Genomic DNA, 21,674 nt, shown 5'->3' with positions numbered 1-21,674 from the left:
CAACCATTCTGACATTCTTCCATTCTTTCTCTTCTCACAAGTGACAGAAAGAAGAAAATAAGCATAAAAACCAAAAAACAAGAGCAGGATTTAGGTCAGTAGAAAACCATGAGTGAAGCACCTGCTATTTTACTAGAGGATTTCCTCAATTGCATCTTTATATATGACCAGAATCTGGGCTTCTGTGTTTCCTGTACTGTCTTTGGGGGATCTTGTGCAGTGTGAGATCCTGTGTGTTTTAGTGGATTTTTCACTACAGTTTATCTTCCATGGTCATGCCCTTTAACTGATACATTCCTATGGACAAGTCGCTCATTTGCCAAGCACACAGTCTTGTCACTGAGTGCAATCACTGCAAATCTTAACAGTGTACGAGAAATAAAACAATATACCCAGCAGAGTGATACAATCAAAAAGGCAGACCAGATGAGTCAGAGTCACAACAGTATTTTCAACGAACATAGGCAAGAAAAAGCAACAGGAAAAAAAGGTTTTGCTTAAATTGAACTGTGTGATGTAAAAGCCCAGAAGAGTTTTTTAGCGGTACAAATCCAGGACTAGGGCTGTATTTTAGATGTTTTTATAAAAGAAAAATAGTCTATACTCTTTTTAAAAAAACAATGAAGTAAGAGGCTAGAGGGAGATCTAAGATAAAAATAAAATAGAATTAACGCTTCTGAGAGACAAGAAAACAGTAACACTACAAATCAAAGGTGCATGATTATCAGCAAGAGACAAAGGACAGTGCAGCATATATTGAATATTCCTAAAGCACTAGTCAGCCATGTATGTACAGTGATATAAATAAGCCCATACTCTAACATTACTCCGTTCAAAGAAAAAAATGTCTCATGAGTCAGATGTGAACTGTCCCTATGGATACAGAAGTTGAATGTGGGCATGCAAACCAAATCATAGAACCTTCACAGAAAACTCAGAGGAAATGTGATGATGACTCTACAAGTGAAAGAGAAAATGCTCTCAGAAGAAAAGGGATTTCAATTAGAAGAAATTCATCAGTGATATCTAAAAGATGAGAATGATATCACTGTTTCTGTAATTTGGCTAGGGAACTGGTCCTCAGACATTTTGATGAAAATTCAGTAGAATACAAGGGCTCTAAGATAAATTTAGACAGGGAAATTCCAGCAGCTACTGCAAACGATGTTGAATGAACATACAGATGAAACAGGCATACAGACAGCATCTGCCAGAGTAATTAATACAGTTTTTGTAAAGGGAATGCTAGCTTCCTTTCTTGTTTGATAATACACATTCCCCGATGAAAAAAGTGCTGAACAACATTCATCTCAAGGCTTTAAATTTAGACAATGGGCAGAACAAGGCAGAACAATAGTTTTGGGGTTTTTTGAAGTCTACGGAAGTATGGAGTGAGAATGATATTTTGTGATTTACAAGCAGAAACTCTTCAAAATAGAGAAAATAACTTTCTGAAAATGATCATCTGCATTAGTCACTTCAGTAGTGGAGATTAGAAGTTACTAAGGAGAGGCCCCAAAAGCATGTCATAAATTTTTACTGTGACATTAACTCTGGCCTGCCAACTGATAAGTGGATATACTAACCACAAAAAACTTTGTATGTCTTGTATGTCTGTTTCACAGCTGTTAGCACTGACTGAAAGAGATATAAATGCTGACATATTAAAATTTGGGCATACAGCAGAACATGGCAAATACCCCTAAAGCCTATGACATGGTTTTAGAAATAAGACTAATTTTGTTCCTCAAAACACTGTTCTCTGTTTTTTTAGGGGATTTTTTGGTCCCATTCATGACAGAATTAGGTATCTCAGAAAGACCACATGCAGAAAACCAGATAAAGAATCATGCCATCTTTACAAAAAAACACAGAGTATTTTAAATTATTAACATGGCACTCACACACAAAACCAGTTGCTGGTTGGATATAAGCTGATTGCTTGAGTTGAGCAGATCATCTTTTTGGAGTCCCTTTCCAGGAATTGTAATATGCATTTTCTTAGTTTACTACTGTAGATATCTAGAACTGTGCAGAGCCATGTAGATATAATACAGTTATTAAAAATTTAAATATTCAAAGCTAATTAAAAATATCTCATGTACACAGTGAAACCAGTTAAAACAACATAGGTATTCAAAAATCACTTTATGATAAGGTAGCATTTTCTGTTTTAAATACCTTCCAAAGCAGCAGAAATTATGCATAATTGATGTATACCTATTATAAAACACTGCACTGGATGAAAATTAATGCTACCTATCCTGCATTGCAGGGGGTAGCCTGAAAAACAAGACTTAGTGTGAAATTTGATAATTGTTATAATTTCTCAGACCAAAAGCATATCCTAGACTACGCCAGTGGACTAATAACCTGTAAGAAAAGGAGAATGACTGTTCTTCAGAGCATGTCTTTGTTCTCCAAGCAGCTGTAGTATAAGATAAGCCTCACTGGTTAAGATCTGATGTTTCTACATGCAACAGTCATGGAAGGATTTTCCTTCCATATTTTTTAGCTGTTTTCTGAATTTATGTAACTTATTACAATGCCTTACTGTAGCAACCACTTGCACAAGTTAATTACACACTTTTGAAGAACATGCTTCTGTGCTTGTTTTGAATCATTTGACTAATGTGGTTATTTGATGAGCCCTACTTCTTGCTTCTGCAAAGACAAAGAAAAGTCATTATTCCTTATTCACTTCCCCCAGGTATCCCCACACCCACTACATCTTTATCACAATCCCCTTCATTGCACTTCTCAAGTCTGTAAAGCCCAATCTACTTATTCACTAATTCTACAGAAGCTCCTCCACATATCTGAGCATTATTATTTAGTCTTTCTGAATTCTCCTACATCAGTTTTTTAATTAAGGGAGCTGAAAATACAATCAGTTACATAAATCCAAACTCTTCTGTGGTACATAGCAAAAGGACAATTTGCATTAAGGAAAACACCAGTTAAGATACTGAAAAAAACCAAAAACCTCACAATGAGGACAGTGATTAAACACTGAAACAGGTTTCCCAGAGGGACTTCCAGCACTGGAGCTGCTAGAACCCCAACATGCATAAGGCATTTTGCAGCCTGGTATAACATTAAAGATGGCTCTGCTCTGAGAAAGAAGCAGGACCAGATGGACCCCCTGAGATCTTTTCCAATTTAAATTATTCTGCAGTTCTATGGCATTTGGGAAGCACGTGCACATCAATTAGTACAGCGATGTAATGTTTTCTGCTCTATTCTTCTTTTCCTGAAACTTTCTAGCATGCTTTTTGGTTTTGATCACTTCTAGTGACCTCACATCTTCAGGAACATTTAGACGTTATTTTGAGTGGTAAATCAGAAGTTATTAATGGTTTATATGAAATCAGGCAGTATTACTACAGGCTGGTATACAGGAATGTAGTAACACAATACAATGTCAATGTTAAAAGTTTTTAAAAGGGTGTTAGAAATAATACGTACAATTTGTAAAAAGTTCAGGGATTTATTTAACTTATTATCAAAAATATTTGTTTTCATTCAAAATAAAGTTTTTTTCTCTTATGATTACTTTTATGTATTTCATTTCTTATATATCAGATTTTGAAGTTACAACAGTAGCTACAAACAGCAACAAGAAAAAGTATTAAGCGAGAGACTGGTGAAATATTTGGAGACAAAAACCTGAAAAATCTTCGGCAGATTTTACCTAGGAAAGGTTTGGCCATCAGCAAACACTCTGTGTAAATAGATTAATTTTTAAAAAAGAATTACAGATTTTTAAAAAAGAATTACAGATATTACAATATGATTGACCCTTCACTCTCTTTTTTGAATCCCTATCTATCATAACAGAATGTACAGTTAAGTTGTCTGCTCTGTTTTCTGTTTTAATTAAGACTTTCAGAAGGCTAATTTTTCAAGCTACATATGAAATGTCAGGGAAATGTCACCTTCATCTTTTAAATAATTAGCAAATCTTCCAAACACATGAACATGTATTAAATGTCTTAACGAAAGTCGAGCACCTCTTAACGGGGGTTAGCAATAATGTTTCCAGAAACACAGTCCATTTTAACTCTTATATACACCTAACAGCACTTTTATTTTTAAAAAGATGATACTTGGATTTCAGCAAATTATCGTCAAGAATGTCAACAGCTCTCTAGAGAAAAAGATGACTAAATGTACCTCAACACCTAAGCTGAGGCACTGAGATCTTGTATAAAAACTGTTTTTGTGGAAGGAAAAGGTAGCCAGACAAGGGTTTTTGCAGTGCAGATAGGCCCCCAAAATTAAGTATTCCTTCTCTGTTTAATGACTGTATGTCTACACCACTAAATCCCAAGACACTTCTATCCATTGATTACATAATGATGCCAAGTAAATTACACCTGATATCAATAAAGGCAATTTAACAAACCAATTAAAACTTTTGAAAGCCTATGGACAAATTTAGAATAAATAAATACTTTTTAAAAAATAAATTTAAACACTATTATCTTATTTAACTTTGGAAACATATAACAGGGAAAATTAAGACCTCCATCCTTTAAAAACCTCAGGCTTGTATGTACATTTTCAGATATGAACTGTTTCACTGATTTCAAGAGCAGTGTTATTAATCAACAATGCCATTATTAACTGAATGTACAAAAATTATTAATTCTCAAAACATCATTTTACTTGTTTCAAGTAATAAAAAACTATTAAATGTAAATTTCAGTCTGTATATGACTGCTCTTGCTATATATGAAAGGGAACTATCTTTTCATGGCATGGTCCTTCTCTTTGTTGTCAGAGCCACGACACAGTAACAGATCTCCAAATATACTCACAAGTTTTCTCTTGCTATAATTCTGTGCTCATTAAGTTGCAATGGGAGAACATAAAACAGACTGCACTGAGTACTCATAGTTGTACTGCAGTACCTAATGTTCACAAAAGAAAGCAAACATCTTACATCCACTGGCAGCTAATAATTCAAAAAATCAATGGCATGAAAAAAAACAATGCTATGATGAACTGGCTGCTGGTGAAGGTCAGCATCTGCTAGGACAACATGCTCAACATTTGGGCTGTGCTGCTGGCTGCTGCTTCAAGAAAACCAAGACCCACAAGTCAAAAAACAGTGAATAAATGTGCATCCACAAACCATTTCAATGTTAAAATTCTTAGGAGAATTTTTCAATCAAAGAGACCAATTTTATTGTTTAGTACTGCATACATCCAGTTGAAATAGTTTCAGGGTTTTATGACCAGAATTCTCAGAAAAACAGAGAAATGTAGTAGTGCTTCATGCTGCCCCAGAGTTTTAATCAAGATCAACACTACAGTTGCCATTTGAAGTGCTCAAGTCTTACAATTACAATATATTTTTGAACTTATATGCATCTATGCACAAAAAGACTGGTCTTGCCATCCTTCTTTCAAGTTAAAAAAGAAAAAAACAAAACAAAACAAAGCTTGAGCTAGAATGAAAATTCTTGCTAAGGTAATAGAAGAAATTGATTTTTTTCTACATAAACACCTGTTTTGCAGCATGACTCCTGCTTGGAAAACTGCATCTCTAATGAACTAGATTGTGATAAAACAGCAACCAAGAAAACAGTACTCCTCCACTAGAGATGGGAATTAGTGTAGGAAATAAAATTTATGTCCTGATGTTTTCATATACTCATTTATTCACAAAACCAAGTATAAAGGTAGAGAGTTGTTTTGGCACTTGGTCAAAAATTACAGTATTCTGTAATGGCACTTCCTCAACAGAATGGTGGAGTTTTAGGTGTACAGTAGTTAGCTTCAATTTTAAAAAAGTTAACATCAAGATTTTCAAACCGGTAAATATTACTCAAGGACCAAAAGAACTTTAATACAACTACTGGCCTAATAAAGAGAACTAGAGTCACCACTCTGTGGGCTGATAACAAAAAGCCACAAGTGAAGAACCTCTAGGCTACATTTCACAAGAGGCATAAAAATGCAAGTGCCTGAAGAACAAAGCTATGCATACAGTTCTCAACACAATGAACTCAGCAGGCCAAGCAAATACAAACTCAATGTCCAGGACATTTTTACACAAGGATCCAGACTGGTAAACATAAAGTCTTGCAAATAAATCTCCAAAATACCTCAACTCCTAATGTTCTCTGCAACAGTCTGCAGCTGAAGTAAGGAAGTGATGAAGATCATCCACAGCTACCACAAGCATGTTGACAAATTCCTGAAGAGCAGTGTGCATGCCAAAGAATGCCATCTGGAACTGGAAATTGTCTTTACTAGCCACAAACTTAAAATAACAGTAACAGGCTTGCCAGAAATCCATATATACTTACACACCCTGCAGACTGAGAGCACAAGCCATTCTCCTTTCCTCATTACAACCTGTGTTAGTTATTTTAAAACTAAAACCCTACAACAGGAAGTCAAGCCATATTTCTGCAGAGAACAAAACAAAAACAGTTCTCATTCTTTTATTCCAGATCTGCAGAGGCAGAGCTTCTCTGTTCTCACTGAGTACAATGTCATCAGTATCTTGACAAAATGTGATCTCATAAAATAAATCTGTATAGCAGTTTGTAGGGGGGGGGATTATAAGTCAGCACAGAAGAGAATTACAGCTATGAGCTGCAAGCAGGCGATTTATTTCTGCCATGGAGGTTAGTTAGAAGATGCTCCAGTAAAGTACAGGGAATGGAGAACTAAGGCAACAGGTCAGTGAGAAGGACAGTTTGGGAAGTTTTTTCCTAGAGATTCTGAAAAAAAAAATTTCCTGACCTCAACTCAAGCAAAGGTTCCATCCAAAACATGGTTTTCTAAGAAGGACTGCATGTGTTTAAGTTCAGCATTTTGTATGCAAAGACATGGGAAGACAACTGATTCAACTAACTGGATGCTGTACCAACTGCATAAAGGGAAAAGTAAAGCTATGGGAGCAAGTACTCTGTGCATCAGCAAATGAAGCAGATTATGCTTCTTCCAACTGGGCCAACAGGGGGTTAAGCCCAAAATATATCTAAATGCAGTATTTATAAACATAGCATGAACTGACTATGGCATTTGTTAGTGACTGCACTTACTACATCGGTCAATTATTTTAATTAGAATGCACTACTCACTAACAAGAGGAATGACAGTCTTTCCAGATCTCATTAAATATATTCAAACACTGATGGATATGGTTGGTTTTCAGCCATATTTACACTCAGCAATACCTGCTGAAGATAAGTGCTTTACAAAGCTAGTGGTGGAGTCCAGATCTTAGGCATTTAATTCAAGAAAGTCTGGTTCCTGGAAGGGATTAGATATATTGGAGTAGCTGAAACCTGAACAGCTGTTGGGGAAGCAGTGGACAGAAGTCAATGTGCAAAGAATAAAGAATAAGAACAGCCTCACTATATTGCATGATCCTGAAATCCATAGATCCTCCTATGGTTCAAAAGACATCGAAAACTAAATATCCAATAGCTGCAAGACCCGGGCTGCAGGCAGGGACCTGCAGCCCAACTTCAGCAGAAGTCCATGCCAACCTACAGAAAACACTATTCTCTAGGGGCATGAAGAGGGGAAACCACCAAATTTTTCCCTAACTTCAAAGGAAGTTCTTATAGGCAGCAGAGAAATCCTGCCTCCCCAGCCAACCACCATGTCATTGCACCAGAGGGGTGCTACCTTTATGTTTGTCATCACCGTGTTCTGACGGGTACAAAGAAAGATTTCTTCACTTCTGCCTTCTACACATCTACTGGCATCTATTAATCAAGATTCCTCTTATAATTCATTAACTGGCTTGAGCTGACTCACTGACTGGCTCTAATGAAACCACCTGGCAAATGCAGAGTAGGCACCAAGAAATGGCATTATATGTTAAGTGATCAGGCAGGATGTGAAGCCCTTTTCTTCTCCCAACAAACAGCATTACTAAATATGGACTGGTGTTTGTAACCTGTTTGGAAAATCCTACTGTGAGAGGGTACATTTGTTTTATCATAACAAAACAAAGTTTCATGGAGTTGACTCTGAAGAGCTTCAGTCAAATGGGACATGACAGGTTCTTAGCCAAATCCACATTTAGATTAGATGTGTTAAACAATAAAACTGAAACTTTCATAACTGGAAGGAGCTTGCAGTATGCCTAGATTCAAATCTGATCAGGTATTTCTGTCTGACAGCTGTTTGGCAGGGTAGTCAGAATGTGATGTTTACTTTTGGTCTTGACAGATACTTGTTTATGCACAAATCAGCCTGCATGTTAATAGATAAAATAATGGACCAACTTTGTGACAGCTTGAACACAAGTTTAGCATCATAACTGAGGTAGGCTTAATAAGTAATCCTCAGAGGGTGCCAAAACAACAAATATCTGCCAATTTAAACAACAGAACAACATCAATGCCAACCCTCAAAACTGGCAGTGCTCAAATTCAACTCTGAGTGAAGCCTATGGTCCACTGAACTCATGCACAGATTACAGCTACAAATCCTAGACACAAACACGGACTACTTTGAAAGTATAAACATCATCAAAATAAACACGGAGGACAGAGTCAGTGTGTAAGTCTTAGTAAATGTACCAAATAAAAGATTTCAATACTATTCAAGCTAAGGTTCATAAATTTTATCTAGCATGATGAAACAAAATAAACAAGGCAGCACTTTTTCTACAGTAATGCAAAGACTTTGAGTTATTAGTTCAGTCAATAGAGTTCCTTTTTTTACTTCAATCATTAGTTATTAAAAAGCGTCTGAACAACCAAGCAGCGTTCCCTCAAATTTTATAAGCTGTATTTATTTGGCATACTCAAGCTGCTTGTTGAATCAAAGACCAGTCTCTTCTTTTACAGAAGAAAATCCTTTCGTGCCCACACCCCCCCCACCCTAAAAAATCAGTATTTTCTACTTTATAGGTATAGCTATACATGATTCAATGCATCAGCTACAAATTTCATTGTCACACAGTTCCTGAGACACCAAGATCAAATTGCACATACAACTATCCACAAAACCAGCGTTACTCTATATGTTTTATAAAAAAAATCCCTATAGAGTGAACAGATCAAATGGACAAAAGCAGCAGCAGTCTCAAGCAGACCAACACACAGTCACAGCTTTGCATACTAATACAAAACAGCCTAAGAAGAAAACAGTTGCATTTTTGTCAAAAAGCTATCTCATTTGCCTGTATCAAAACTAGTCTAAAACAAATCATTCCTTCATTAATGGTACTTATGTAGTTGTCACATATTACTGTGGCCTGGAACTTGAATCATCACTAAATGAGCACAACCACATCATAGCAGGATCCTATTAGGTAGGAAAAGTTTATAATTCCACTTGCAGATTTGTCTTTCCCTACCCCCTACAGAGAAAACATCATCTCGGTGTTATGCTATAAGAGCCAACAAATTAACATAAGAAAACTGAATTTATATCAGCTGCACTTTGATTTTCCTTGAGGATGCGTGTTTCTCTTTCAGACTAACAAAATACAAACCTAAAAGGTTTTTAGTTTTTTTAAACCCAGAGCTACTTTTTTTAGTCTTACGGTTTTATAAACCAGAAGTTACTTTTTTTTTTTGTTTGTTTCATTGTTTCTAGCTCAGAAGTTACTTTCAAAATTTTTCATTTTTAGAACTCTCTAAAAACATCTCCCCTCACTTAAAAGCCATGCAAAATCTGCATCATCTTTCATTACAATTGCCTATGGCCAGCTCAGTCACACCAGCTCCTTGTGTACTGCATTACACTGAATTCAGTACAAAAATCAACATGTTCAACTGCTCTAAACAGCAATTACCACAGAAGACAAAAATTTCAGGTTAACATGATACAGAAACTGTCAAGACTGTCAAGCATCTCATTTGAGCCCCCCAAACCAACATATTTGTGTTTCCATTTTATTTTCATTTTTACAGGAGTTGCTAAGTAAATGCTACAGAGGTTTCCAGAGTGAGATAATTTCAGTTAGGTATTGTGAAAGTCCTCATTGTTACAGAGTACTAGCAAAACTAAGTAAATTTAATCTAAAGGAGAATGACAGAAGTTTGTAGTATACATAAAGCCAAACATTAAGTGATTTTATTTCATCTTAGTATTCATAGCCAAGATCCAGAAACAAAACAAGTCATTCTGAGGCACATCAGAAACAAAAAATTGCAGACATAGCTCAGGTATATTACTTGTATACTTTTCTTGTATATTTTATATATATATATATGTCTTTTATATACTGTATACTTTTTTATCATACCATATAGGCTGTGATTTAGCATTCAATTTACCACCGTGGCAACATGCATTGATGAAGCCACAGTCTCACATAATTTCATACTGTCTCATGAAATTATACTGACAACTGCTCTGTCTCCAGCCCTTTGTCCTGCATGAGTCCTACATGATTATGCGGTAGGTTTCTCCAATCCTATGTTTGGTCCTGTGTCCTGGACAGACTTTGGACCAACACGACAGTCTTGTCCTCAGCACTGTCCCTGACCTCTTTTCATTTTGCTCCTGATAGGACTCCTAGGCACACTCTGACCCCGACTAAACAATCTGCTGCCTCTTGAGCTGCCAGTGTCTGGCTCTGCCACTCTATCCTGTATTTGGTTTCTTTCCTTTTTTCCCCTCTAGTTTTACTAATCTATACTCTAGCTTCTAGACACCATCAAATCTTACTTTCTTCAGAAACTTGACAAAAAATCAGATTTAAGAAATCATTTTTCTTGCAGAAATATTTTGCAGTAACTTCCAGAAAACAACCTGCTTTTGGTCTACAAAATCCTACAGTGCTCTAAAAGTAAAGACCTTCAATAATTTTCAAGAATTACGAATTTCCACGTATCTTGGCTGTGATACTCCAAGCTTTCTTTCCTCTAGGATGAGGATATCAGTTTCAGAAACTCCTGGATATCTGTTATTTTCTTCACGCAAATGCCACTGACTTTATCACGTTACCCTAACACAACAGCCAAAGAGAAATTAACTTTCTGATGACCTGTTTCTATACTTCCCTTAAAAGAAATTGAGATAAGTATCCTGGAATTTTTTGACAAAATTACAGTGACTACCACTGTCTCACATAGAACTTCAATTTTCCCTACTATTAAAGACTATTTTGAACAAGGAACAACCTCAATGTCTGTTGGAAAGAGGGCTTCACCTGTTTGAAAACTAATATCCAGTGCTCTTCATGGCCTAGATTTCCAAGACAACTACATGCGATTGGCAGACTTGAGTCACAGCTTCATGTCACAGGCAGGATGCCTTAAGCAATCTAAAATCGGGCATTAGTGCTGATGTTCAAGCACCTAGATCCTAAACTGGCCAGAAATGTTTTGCATCTGACTGCTAGATGATCAAAAACAAAAAGAAAGGATCATCTGAAACATGCTATTTCACTTACCCCACTGTTAAAAAGCAGCAGTAAAACCCAAAAAAATAAAAATGAGAACAAAAAAATAGCTCTGTAACTTGAAGACAGTGGTCTGAAAACTGGATTGCCATTCTGGTTTCTCAAGTCTGTAGCAGGCAAGAACTTCCCCACATGGCAGAAAAAAACCAGAAGCTAAGCATAACATCATACACTTCTATCTGGCAGAAAACTACCAGTGACACTAGATTAAAAACACAAATCCTAATTCTAATAATTATTTTACAGCAGACTTTAGGAGTTTTAGAAGCATAATAATTGCCTTTAAGGACAATGGTATTTTTAATCAGGCACTTAAAAAGGAAGAGAGAAAAACAGAGAAGTGATTTAAAGCAGCCAAATTCTATCATATTACTTCCTGTGCACTGCCTAGAGGCTATGAGAAGTGAGCAATCACACTAATTCAGTCCCATCACTATGAAAAAGATGCAAGAAGGCAATGATGATGATTCTGGCAAAGAATTACTACTTTTCTCCCAGCACACAGAGAAACATATGCTGGATACTACTATGTGATTTCTGTTCGAAAGGAAACTTCTCTGTGAGGCTTTCTTAATCTACAAAGAAGATTCATACTGAAATATCAAATATACTTGAATATACTTGAAATAACAAATCCCCAGTGGGTATGCAGTTCTGAACACTACTATGGTGAAGCCTGCTTCCTCAAGGAAGAAGTGAAAGGTCTTGAAATATTTTTGGCAGCTCAAGAGAGGTCTAGGTATCTCAAGTGCTTATAACTCTCCTTCATACAGAAGAGTAAACTAATTCTGCACTTCAAATATTCTAAAGAGTCCTGTTTCTGTGAATGATCCACCTCCTTCAATTCCTCAAAAATTTTGCTTATACTTCTAATTTCACTCTTCCCCAAGACCAAGTAATTTCTCAACACATTTCTGATAGATAATATGCTAACCTTAAGAAATACTTAAGTTCTGAGCCTTAGTGTGCGAACTTAGTCCAGCCTTTTACTTCAAAAGTCTCTAGGCATGTTCAATGGCAAGAGTCTTGGCAGCTCCACTGACCTCTTATCCTATAAATTCTGGACAGTCAGTGGGACAAAGCATGACTTATTTTATCTGCCTACTACCTTGTCATCTCCTTTTGTATTGTTCTTCCTCTGATATATGTCCATCAGCAGTTGAGATTTAAAAAAGAAGCTAGAATATATTCACTAAGAGAGAAAGATTAATAGAATTCATCTTCTCCACACTTCCTAACAGCATCTGACATTTGGGACACTTTTAATCCATGTCAAATTCTGGCTCTATGCCAGAAACACAGGTCCAAGCCAGCAAGCTTGGAAGGTGGCCATAAACAAAACTGAACTTCAGCTGTCCAGGCAGCCACCAAATAAAACTGTTTATTTCCAGGTCTTTAATAAATAGATAGGCAAAAATTTCTACAGCATGACTGTACTGGCAGCACTTCCTCAGCAGAGACTAAAATAAAATAAAAGATAAGGATACCAAGGCTGCACAGACTAACTCTGGCTCTGGGTCTATTGACAAGAAAGTTAAGATTTTGTAATAACATTGTGGAAGTGTACAAGATTTATAAATATATAAATCAAATTACTGTGAAGGGCTCCCCTACCATGCTCTAATACAATCTTAGTTTTATATAAATGTCATGAGCCTCAAATCAGTAGAGAATTACTTACACAGATAAGGGAGATGTTTGGTGATGCATTACAGAGCATAAGAATGTATCTCCTGAATCAGTAAGAAAAGTGACAAATTTATCTCTACAGTTCTGCTTTCTGCAATTGCTGCAATTGCAGGCCTGTCTCAGAAGGCAATCACTTCCTTGCATCTGTTTCAAAATAAAGAACCTGCATAGTCTGACACAGCAGGGGAAAAGGAACCACCAAGAGTGTGGTAGTTCTTGCAGCAGATTACGTTTCAGGACCCCGCGATCCAACATCAAAAATGTATGCAATGAAGCATCTTTAATGAAATCACAAACTCATGCAGAGCCTCTCTCATACCTGTACAACTGACAGTGAAAAAATCAAAACATACAAATTGATTAAATTTGTCAATTACTATTTTAGTGAGAGTTCTGAACACATTCTCTTCAAATACAAACCTGCAGAACAAGAATCTGGCAATTGGTTTTAAGATCATACTAATTAGAGGACCATGTCTTGGATTCTAGAAAGCAAGGATGGAAAGATAAAACATTCACATTAGGTAGAATAATTTACAAACAAATAAAATAGCACTTCAGCTCTGTTTCATGTATTTAGGGGTTTTTTCCTTGTGTAATGACTGAGATCTAATTTTTTAATTACCACAACCTTCACTAAAAAGCTGGCTTATCTTATTTTTAAGGTAATCACTAAGGATAAGGTCTCTGAAGCCTTTTAAAAAAGAATAACAAACAACAAAAGTGATTAGATATGAGGTGAACTTCTGTGGTATTTTTTCAAGCATTATGCTAGAACAGATAAAACCATTTTCTACTGTGTACAGTTTTAAGCCTCGAACTCTACCGGCACAAGGCATTACAAGATCCCAACGGCTGTACCATGGTGCTTCAGCTTGCTTCTGCCCTGGGCATCTCTCCCGAGCTCATGCTAACAGCTCTGGTTTATTCAGTCATAACTAGTCTTCTGGCACTGAGCTCCACCTGCTGACAAGTCTCTCAAGTGTTGCAGAGCTTGCACATCAAGTCTCAGTTTTGTCAACCAGCTCCAGGAAAATGCTGCAGTGTGCAAAATAAATCTACATGAAACACTTCTATGGTGAGAACAGTATTTAATTTCAAACACATATTCTTAAAAGTCACAAGTTTATGCCTTCATAATTTTTTTATCATGTATGGAAAAAGGAAAAGATATGCTAAAGTGGTATAGGGATTTCACTATTTGATTGCTACGCAAAATTAATTACTATTTTATATTAACTGAATTTATTGCCTGGTTTAAGAACTCCCTGAAGACTCCCTATCCAGTAACAATTTCCAAGGCAATACCGATGTTGTAAGTTTAAAGCTTTACCATGAAATGCAAATTATCATAATTGTATGTAATTACCTGAGTAAATGTTTAGCTGGTACTGCCATATTCAAAAATTAATGATGTTTTTATTTCTAATCTGATCATCAGACATATTAAAGTTTTGTTGCTGTTGTTTTCTTCATTTGAATTACCATGGACTACTGCCATGCTTTGATGATCACATCAACAGCAAAAATACACCCTACGTAACTCAAGACAAATGACAGGCCCTACGTCCACTGACTGAACACCTAAATATGGAAAAGTTAGCTCAAGTAGCTTTCAGTTAAATTTTATGAAGTGACATAATACATAACACTTTGGATACTACTGAATTTTTGTCAAAATATATCTATTTACATGGAATAACCAGCTTTTTTTTAGTATCTTCATACTTAAAGTACAGAAAAAAATGTGAACTATAAATCTCCCATTAACATAGTGAATGGCATAAATGCATAACTCTAGGGGGCTAAAAAACAAGATTTTAAACTTCTAGTGACATCAGAATTATAATTATCTCTGTCTTGCATGGATAAGTCAGTAGAAAAGTATAATTGCTAGTAACAATAAAATGTTTCATTTTTCCATATACAATGATAAAACTGTTAAATGCAATGTTCAGAAATTTTTGTTTCACTCCATGATATATCCTGATTGAAAAAAAGAGAATGGTTTGGCGATTTCCTTTTTTCCTTAAATGAGTGCATGACTACCAATACACAGCAAATATACTTAAAAAAATATATTGACTAAAGCAAACCATATGGGAGACACTAACAAAATACAAAACTTCCTACATTTAATGGAGGGAAAAAAGAACATGGAAACTAAGTAAAAACACTCACATAACATTATACTGTCTATAAAAACATATCTAACAGCATTTCAGAATTTCACTTTGTGTTAGTATTCTATTATACAGTCACCTAATGTAAAAGAAGGGAAACAAAACAATTTGCAAACTATTCCACCATGAAATTGGCTCTATTTATATGATATAAATACTTAGGAGATATGAAACAAAATTGCTTTGCATATCCGTCTTTTATATTTTAAATTACAAAACAAAAAAATTACTTGTGAATTGAGGACATGAAAATTTGCTTCATATGGATGCTGACAACACAAGCCAACCATGATTTTCTAATTGTTAGGAAAAAGAAATTGCAAAACAAGTGTTTACAATTAATTTCTGAACAGTAATAAATAACTACATTCAAGTGTATCAGAGTGACATTTAGATGAACTGCTCTCAGAAAAAGTGGAGAAAACATAATTTATAGCCGAAGAAACAGTCATCCTCTTGAATTAAATCAGGATGAGCAATCACCAGCAAGAACATTTAGTTTCTGATATTTTACAACCCTATATTTTTAAGGAGTTTTACTAAAAAAAAAAAAAAATCCCATTTTAAAAATCACCACTATGTTTATTTACAGAAACAACCCATCAGAGCATTATTTTTCCATCTTGAGATATAGTCAAGACTGCCAGGTCAGGGTGACGCCAAACGTAAGCACAGACTGTGGGAAAGAAGAACACACCAAGAGCAGCCCCTGCAGAGAGGGACTCCAGGGTGCTGGTAGACAAAAATGGGCTGACCATCCACTTGCAGCCCAAAGGGTCAACCACATCCTGGGCTACACTCAAAGCACCACGAGCAGCAGGATGATGGAGGTGACTATTTCCCTCTACTCTGCCCCTGTGAGATTCCATCTTGAAAACTGCACCCAGGTCTGGGGTCTTCAAGACAAGAAAGAGATTGAACAATCCCAGAGGAAAACCACTAAACTGATCATAGTGCTGGAGCACCACTCCTATGACAACAGGGTGAGAGATGAGTTGTTCAGCCTGGAGAAGGAAAGGAAGATCTCCAGGAAGATCTCACTGAAGCCCTTAAGTACTTAAAGGAAGCTCATAAGAAAGATGGAGGCTGACTCTTCAGGCTGGCAGACAGTGATATAAGGGGAACCAGTCTTATTCTAAAAGAGGAGAGGTTCCAGCACCTGAGCAGAGTCTTACCCTGTTGGGAACACAGCTCTGGCACAAGCTGTGGGAGAGGAGACATCCCCACTATTGACAGTGACCACCCAACACCACCTTAATCCTCTCTGCTCCATTGCTGGGTGACAGCAGCAGTCCTCTCATGTGCAGAGGCAACAGGCTGACTACTTCTGGCTCACTGGAGCAACCAGCTGGGGAATAGGCTGTGTGAGAGAAAAATGCCCCAGAGTCTGTACTACCTCTCAGCACTTCTACCATGTAGCTCAGGTGTAAGGACTTATCCAACATCACAGGCATCAAATCATTTAACGATCACTTCAAATCCCTTCTCAGAAAGCAAGTACAATATCAACACCATCAGGCACGCTTAGCTCCTGTCTTTTTTCAAGTCTAAAAGCTGCTAGAATTCCTTACTGAGGTGCAGGAGCTTCTTCAGGTCCGAAGGGAAAAAACAGCATAAGCAGCAGAATGAACAGGGTCCAGTGCAGGCTGCAGTAGATCACGACCATCTCCTTTCTGAGGCAATATGTGCTGATCCCAAGGCAGCCTCAGTACCAATGGCCTGCATGTAAATGCTGTATCCTGTACATGTAAATGCTGAACTTGACTTAGCTGTGCAAATAAACATGCCTGTTTTCAATCCCATTCAGTCTCCTGTACAAGACAAGGACTTCCACAACTGGCACCCAAAAAATAAGAGTCCAAGAGTGGCTTAGCCCTCCTGGCAAGCTTTGCCTTGAAGCAAGGAAAGCGGTAATTCTGCACAATTTATTCTTCTGATGAATCTTAACATATCACACTTCATGACAGGTCGTCTCTTCAAGGTAGCTTGAATAATCTGCATTATTTTCATAAAAGGTGAAGGCACTCTGAACTCTCAGATAACACAGGCCAGATGGAATTGCATAAACTAGAGCAAGTTACTTAGAGTACACAAACCATGTTAAAAATGAATGTTAACATTATCTCTGGCATACAAATGCATACCTGATTTATTTTTGAAGTTGCCTTAACAGTAAATTTTACCTACTGGTTTAGAAAATAAAACAACAAAAATCAACATTATCCTATTTCAGCTTACACAACATCACCTTAGTATGTTAAATATTTCTGCCTCCTTCTGTACCAACTTCCTGATTCCGTTTTACCTTCTCCCTGAGAAGCTGACCAGACTGCCTCTCATCATTAGGCCCCTTTCTAATTGCTCTCATGGCTTTTCTCTGCAACCTTGCATTGAGTTAAAGCGGCAAGATTTTGTAAATGGTGCATCCTGCTGTAGTGGAAGGTTGTTGAAAGGGGTTGGAACTAGGCAATCTTGGAAGTCCCTTCCAACCCAAACCATCCAATGGCTCTGTTCGCCCTTTCCCTGCCCTCCTGCAGAGGCCACTGTGCCCTGAGCACAGACCCAGCCACCCTGTGCCATCTGCCCTGGGGCACAGCGGGCCCATCAGTGGCTGCACTGGAGGTGATGAGCCCTCTCACCTTGAAGGTGACGCTGGAGGTGACACAGTGCTGGCAGCGATGGAGCTGCTGTGTCTCTGTCCTGTTGGCCCCGTGTAGGCCTGTGCTCAGCACACAGGATTATTTTCTCCCACTCAATGAAACAGAGGTTTAGACACCAGAAAGCAGACTTCAGTCACCTTGAGCTGAAGGGGAAGAGTACCACTCTTATGACTAGACTCATCATCTCAACTAATACTAGCAGACACTAATCACTAACACTACTACAGGATATGGTATTAAGTAACTAACAAGATAGCCTGCACCAAAAAGACTCCAAGCCTCCTAATCTTTTGCAATCATTATCCTGATCCTTCCTTTCTCTTCATCTTTTTGTACTTTTTTAAACTCCTTCTAGGTCATGACAAGCATACAAGCTTTGTAAAATAATGTTTTGTACCAGTGTAAATGAGAACCATCTCATAGTGCCTTGTAAATATTAAACCGCAGTGGAAAAAGAGAATGCTGACAATCAAGTATATTTGTAGAATGGGAATCAAACGGTTCCACAAATAGACAGAGGAAGAAAAACATCTCTCCCCTCAGAAATAACTATTTAATTATCATTTCACAGAGCTACTACCCCACGGGCCAAAAAGAATGTGAGGCTAAACCTCAAAGAAAAAAAGTCACAAATATCTCCAATATGTCAAAACTAATCCACAAAGGCAAGAACTGTTTGCCTCTTCAGTAAACAGGTACTGTTTGTTTGCCTTTTTATTTGACCTACAAACTCTGCATATAGATGCACACAACTGAGAGAAGGAAGTCACAGAAAATATCAGCAAAGTAAGGTACTTATTTAAACTATATGAGGTCTCATCAGACAAAAAAAAAATCCTTTTAATTATTAAGAGCATGTAAACACTTAAAAATAAGTTGTAAAGAAACCAATGTTCATTTCTGTTTGAGACAAGAGTAATTACAGTATATAACATTAATTTTTCTCAATTAGATAACATGTGCAGCAATTCCAAGAGCTTTTGCTGTTAATTTTATACCTACAACTGTAAATTTATTTCATCAACACAGCCAAGGAAATTACCAACAGCTATGCAGTCACATATACTAAATCTATGTAAGGGTTAAGACTTTTCTTTGTTAAACAGTGTAATGAAAATCTAAGCATCAAGTGTAGAGAAGACGAATCCAAGTCCTCACAGACAGATTGTTATGCATTATTGACACTTAAAAAGAAAAAATATCATGCAACTGAACTTCTTGTCCAAACAAGTCCCCAGAAATGCAAAGTGAAGCCCATTCACTTGAAATCACCTCAGCTTGATACTCTGATCCCAGGTCTGAAGTACAATGGCAGGGCTACACAATTCAGTAAAACAGATGTAAAACTTACCATAGAAGTCACTGATCTGGCATCTTCTTCGTAATTCACTACAGGTGGTGGCTCTTTCCCATCATTCTCTTGAACCTTTTGTTCCAGTAGTTCTTTCTGGGCTGCAAATTTTGCCTCAGAGCATCTTAATTGCTGGACTGTTTGCTTAAGTTCTTCAAGCGCTTGCTTTTGGCTCAGCAAGAGAACAATACTGCAAAGAATAATAAAAATTTAACAATGTACATGAATCAAAATAGTCTATTCGCTTCATAAAATCTGGGGAGAAGAAAGCATGACAACTCAACATAATCATTTATTCAAAGATGAAGCAATTCTAGAAAATTTTCAAAGCAACAAGATAATAAAAGCAAACACTCATTCTCTCTCTCTATCACAAAAAATAATGTTTCATAAATATAGGTAGAACTCCTGTTTTCATCCAATTTTGACTGAATTGATAAACACTGGGGCTCCCCCTCCCTTGGAGAATAAGTAAATTTTAGATAATGATTTGAAGTGATGAGAAATTCACTCCAATCAGTGTAGTTGTTGCAGTAATAATTTGCAATATTAAACTCCCCTCACATCCAGTATGCATTCATACGGCATCACATAAGAGGTATCTGTTTTTTCCTCTGCACTGTAAGTATTTCTGGACTGGGTTATAACTGTCTTATGAAGCTAAATAAACGTATCTTTATGAGGAGCTAAAAGCAACTTTTCATCTTCTGCTTATTTTTATAGTTCTTCTTTGAATACCACTTATACTCGTGAATACTTGAGACAGTTGAGATTAAATCATATTGAAGGACACGCACGTAGAGTATTTGCAGGTACCCAGTTGACTCTATCGTCCCAAACAACTACCAAAACCAAAGACTGACAGAAGCTGCCTAAGAGACACTATCACTCACAGTATAATGCAGACACCCTTATAAGCACTCAACCAGTGCCCAGTAATATGTGGTCTACAGGAGATGCTGAGTTCTCACAGTCTACAAGAATAGATGAAGGAGGTGAATGGACCAGAACTATGAAGAATGAGGACCATATGAAGAAAAATCACAGTATTGTGTTACTCTGTATCTTCAGGATAACCCCTTGAAGACAAGCCTTCTGCAAGCCCTACCCTTGAAGAAAAAAAATAAAGGCAAAAGTAGTTCATGCAGGGATTGATCCTTCACAAAGTGATGCTCAGTCAAATGAGTACTCAAATGGGTTTCAAATATGGTTCCAGGGGAACCATATGTCATAAAATCCTCTTTGGTAGGAAAAGATACAAATTGTATTGATACAGGTGAATATTACATCAAGTCAGTAATAAGCAAAACTCCTCACTATCAGCAAAATCATTGTTCATCCAAAAACAGTAAGTGTGAGGTATGCAGACACAATTCTCAAATCTGAAACTGAGATTTGGCATAGACTTGCACATATTTAAATGCATCAGAGAAGCAAATGAACAACTATTCTGAAGTCATCCTGAAGATAATGTGTTTTCATCTGGTCTCCTTTATGAGAGAAAAAGGACATCACCATGTGAAAACAACAGGTTTCAACCATCAGCAAGGCTTTACGTGAATACACACTGGCTGGGGTAACATCCCCAAACACAGAATGGTTTCAACTAAACAGGACACAACAATAACATGACATAATAATATCTTGAAAAGTCACTCATAAGCTAGTCTCTTTCTGAACTGTGGCAATATGGATTACAATCTGATTTGGTTTCCCAAATCCAACTTTCAGTGCTTGCCACTCCAGTCATGCATGAGGAATTAGAATCTATAAAATAATTTGCTTGTGGCTTGCATGAGTGTAAACTGCAAAGTTCTTATTGCTAGTAATAGCTACAAGCAACTTTACAGAGTGACATCTTTTATGAAGGATCCCCGCAAATCACAGCTACATGTGAGAAAGTGGTAAAAAGGTGTACTAAACCAAAACCTAAATATTCAATACGCTATCATGTTTTAAGGGCAGTTGGTATGCTTGAGATATACATATATAAATAAAATACAATTAAAACATTTTCTGTGTTGAAGGTGATATCATCATTTGAAGATGGAAAGGAATATTAGTGTAGGGACAACAGTACCCAGACATCGTCATAAGGTATGACCTTATGCAGTCATTATTAAACCCAATGCTACAGTTGGACAAGATATTTCTGGGGACAGTAAACATCCTGAAATGTCCTGATCAACTCTGCACTGCAGCTAAAAGGTGAAAAGGGAGTTTGTTGGAGGCAGGCGTGATCAATGACAAATCAGAACAAGGATGACTTCAGGGAAGCCTTCACTGTACAGCTACACATCTAAGCCAGATTCCCTGCCTTTTAATAAGAGAAACAGGTACTGGTGCAATTTGAACTGAAATCATCTTCTCAATATCACAAACATCTGCTAAAAGAT

The 21,674-nt window shown here is 36.9% G+C and overlaps 1 protein-coding gene across 5 annotated transcripts in view; it reads right to left on the bottom strand.

The window, feature by feature from the left end:
• Positions 1-21,674, bottom strand: part of FER (FER tyrosine kinase) — a 155,153-nt gene that overhangs the window by 81,135 nt on the left and 52,344 nt on the right. For all 5 annotated transcript variants that reach the window (XM_063180765.1, XM_063180770.1, XM_063180766.1 and 2 more), the window contains one exon: positions 19,279-19,468. In XM_063180765.1, coding sequence (XP_063036835.1) covers positions 19,279-19,468 — 190 coding nt within the window. The remainder of the gene's footprint in view (positions 1-19,278; positions 19,469-21,674) is intronic.

This window comes from Melospiza melodia, chromosome Z, assembly GCF_035770615.1.
Source record: "Melospiza melodia melodia isolate bMelMel2 chromosome Z, bMelMel2.pri, whole genome shotgun sequence".
Classification (NCBI taxonomy): domain Eukaryota; kingdom Metazoa; phylum Chordata; class Aves; order Passeriformes; family Passerellidae; genus Melospiza; species Melospiza melodia.
The sequence above is the reverse complement of the archived record's forward strand: the minus strand, read 5'-3'. Positions and strand labels throughout refer to the sequence as shown.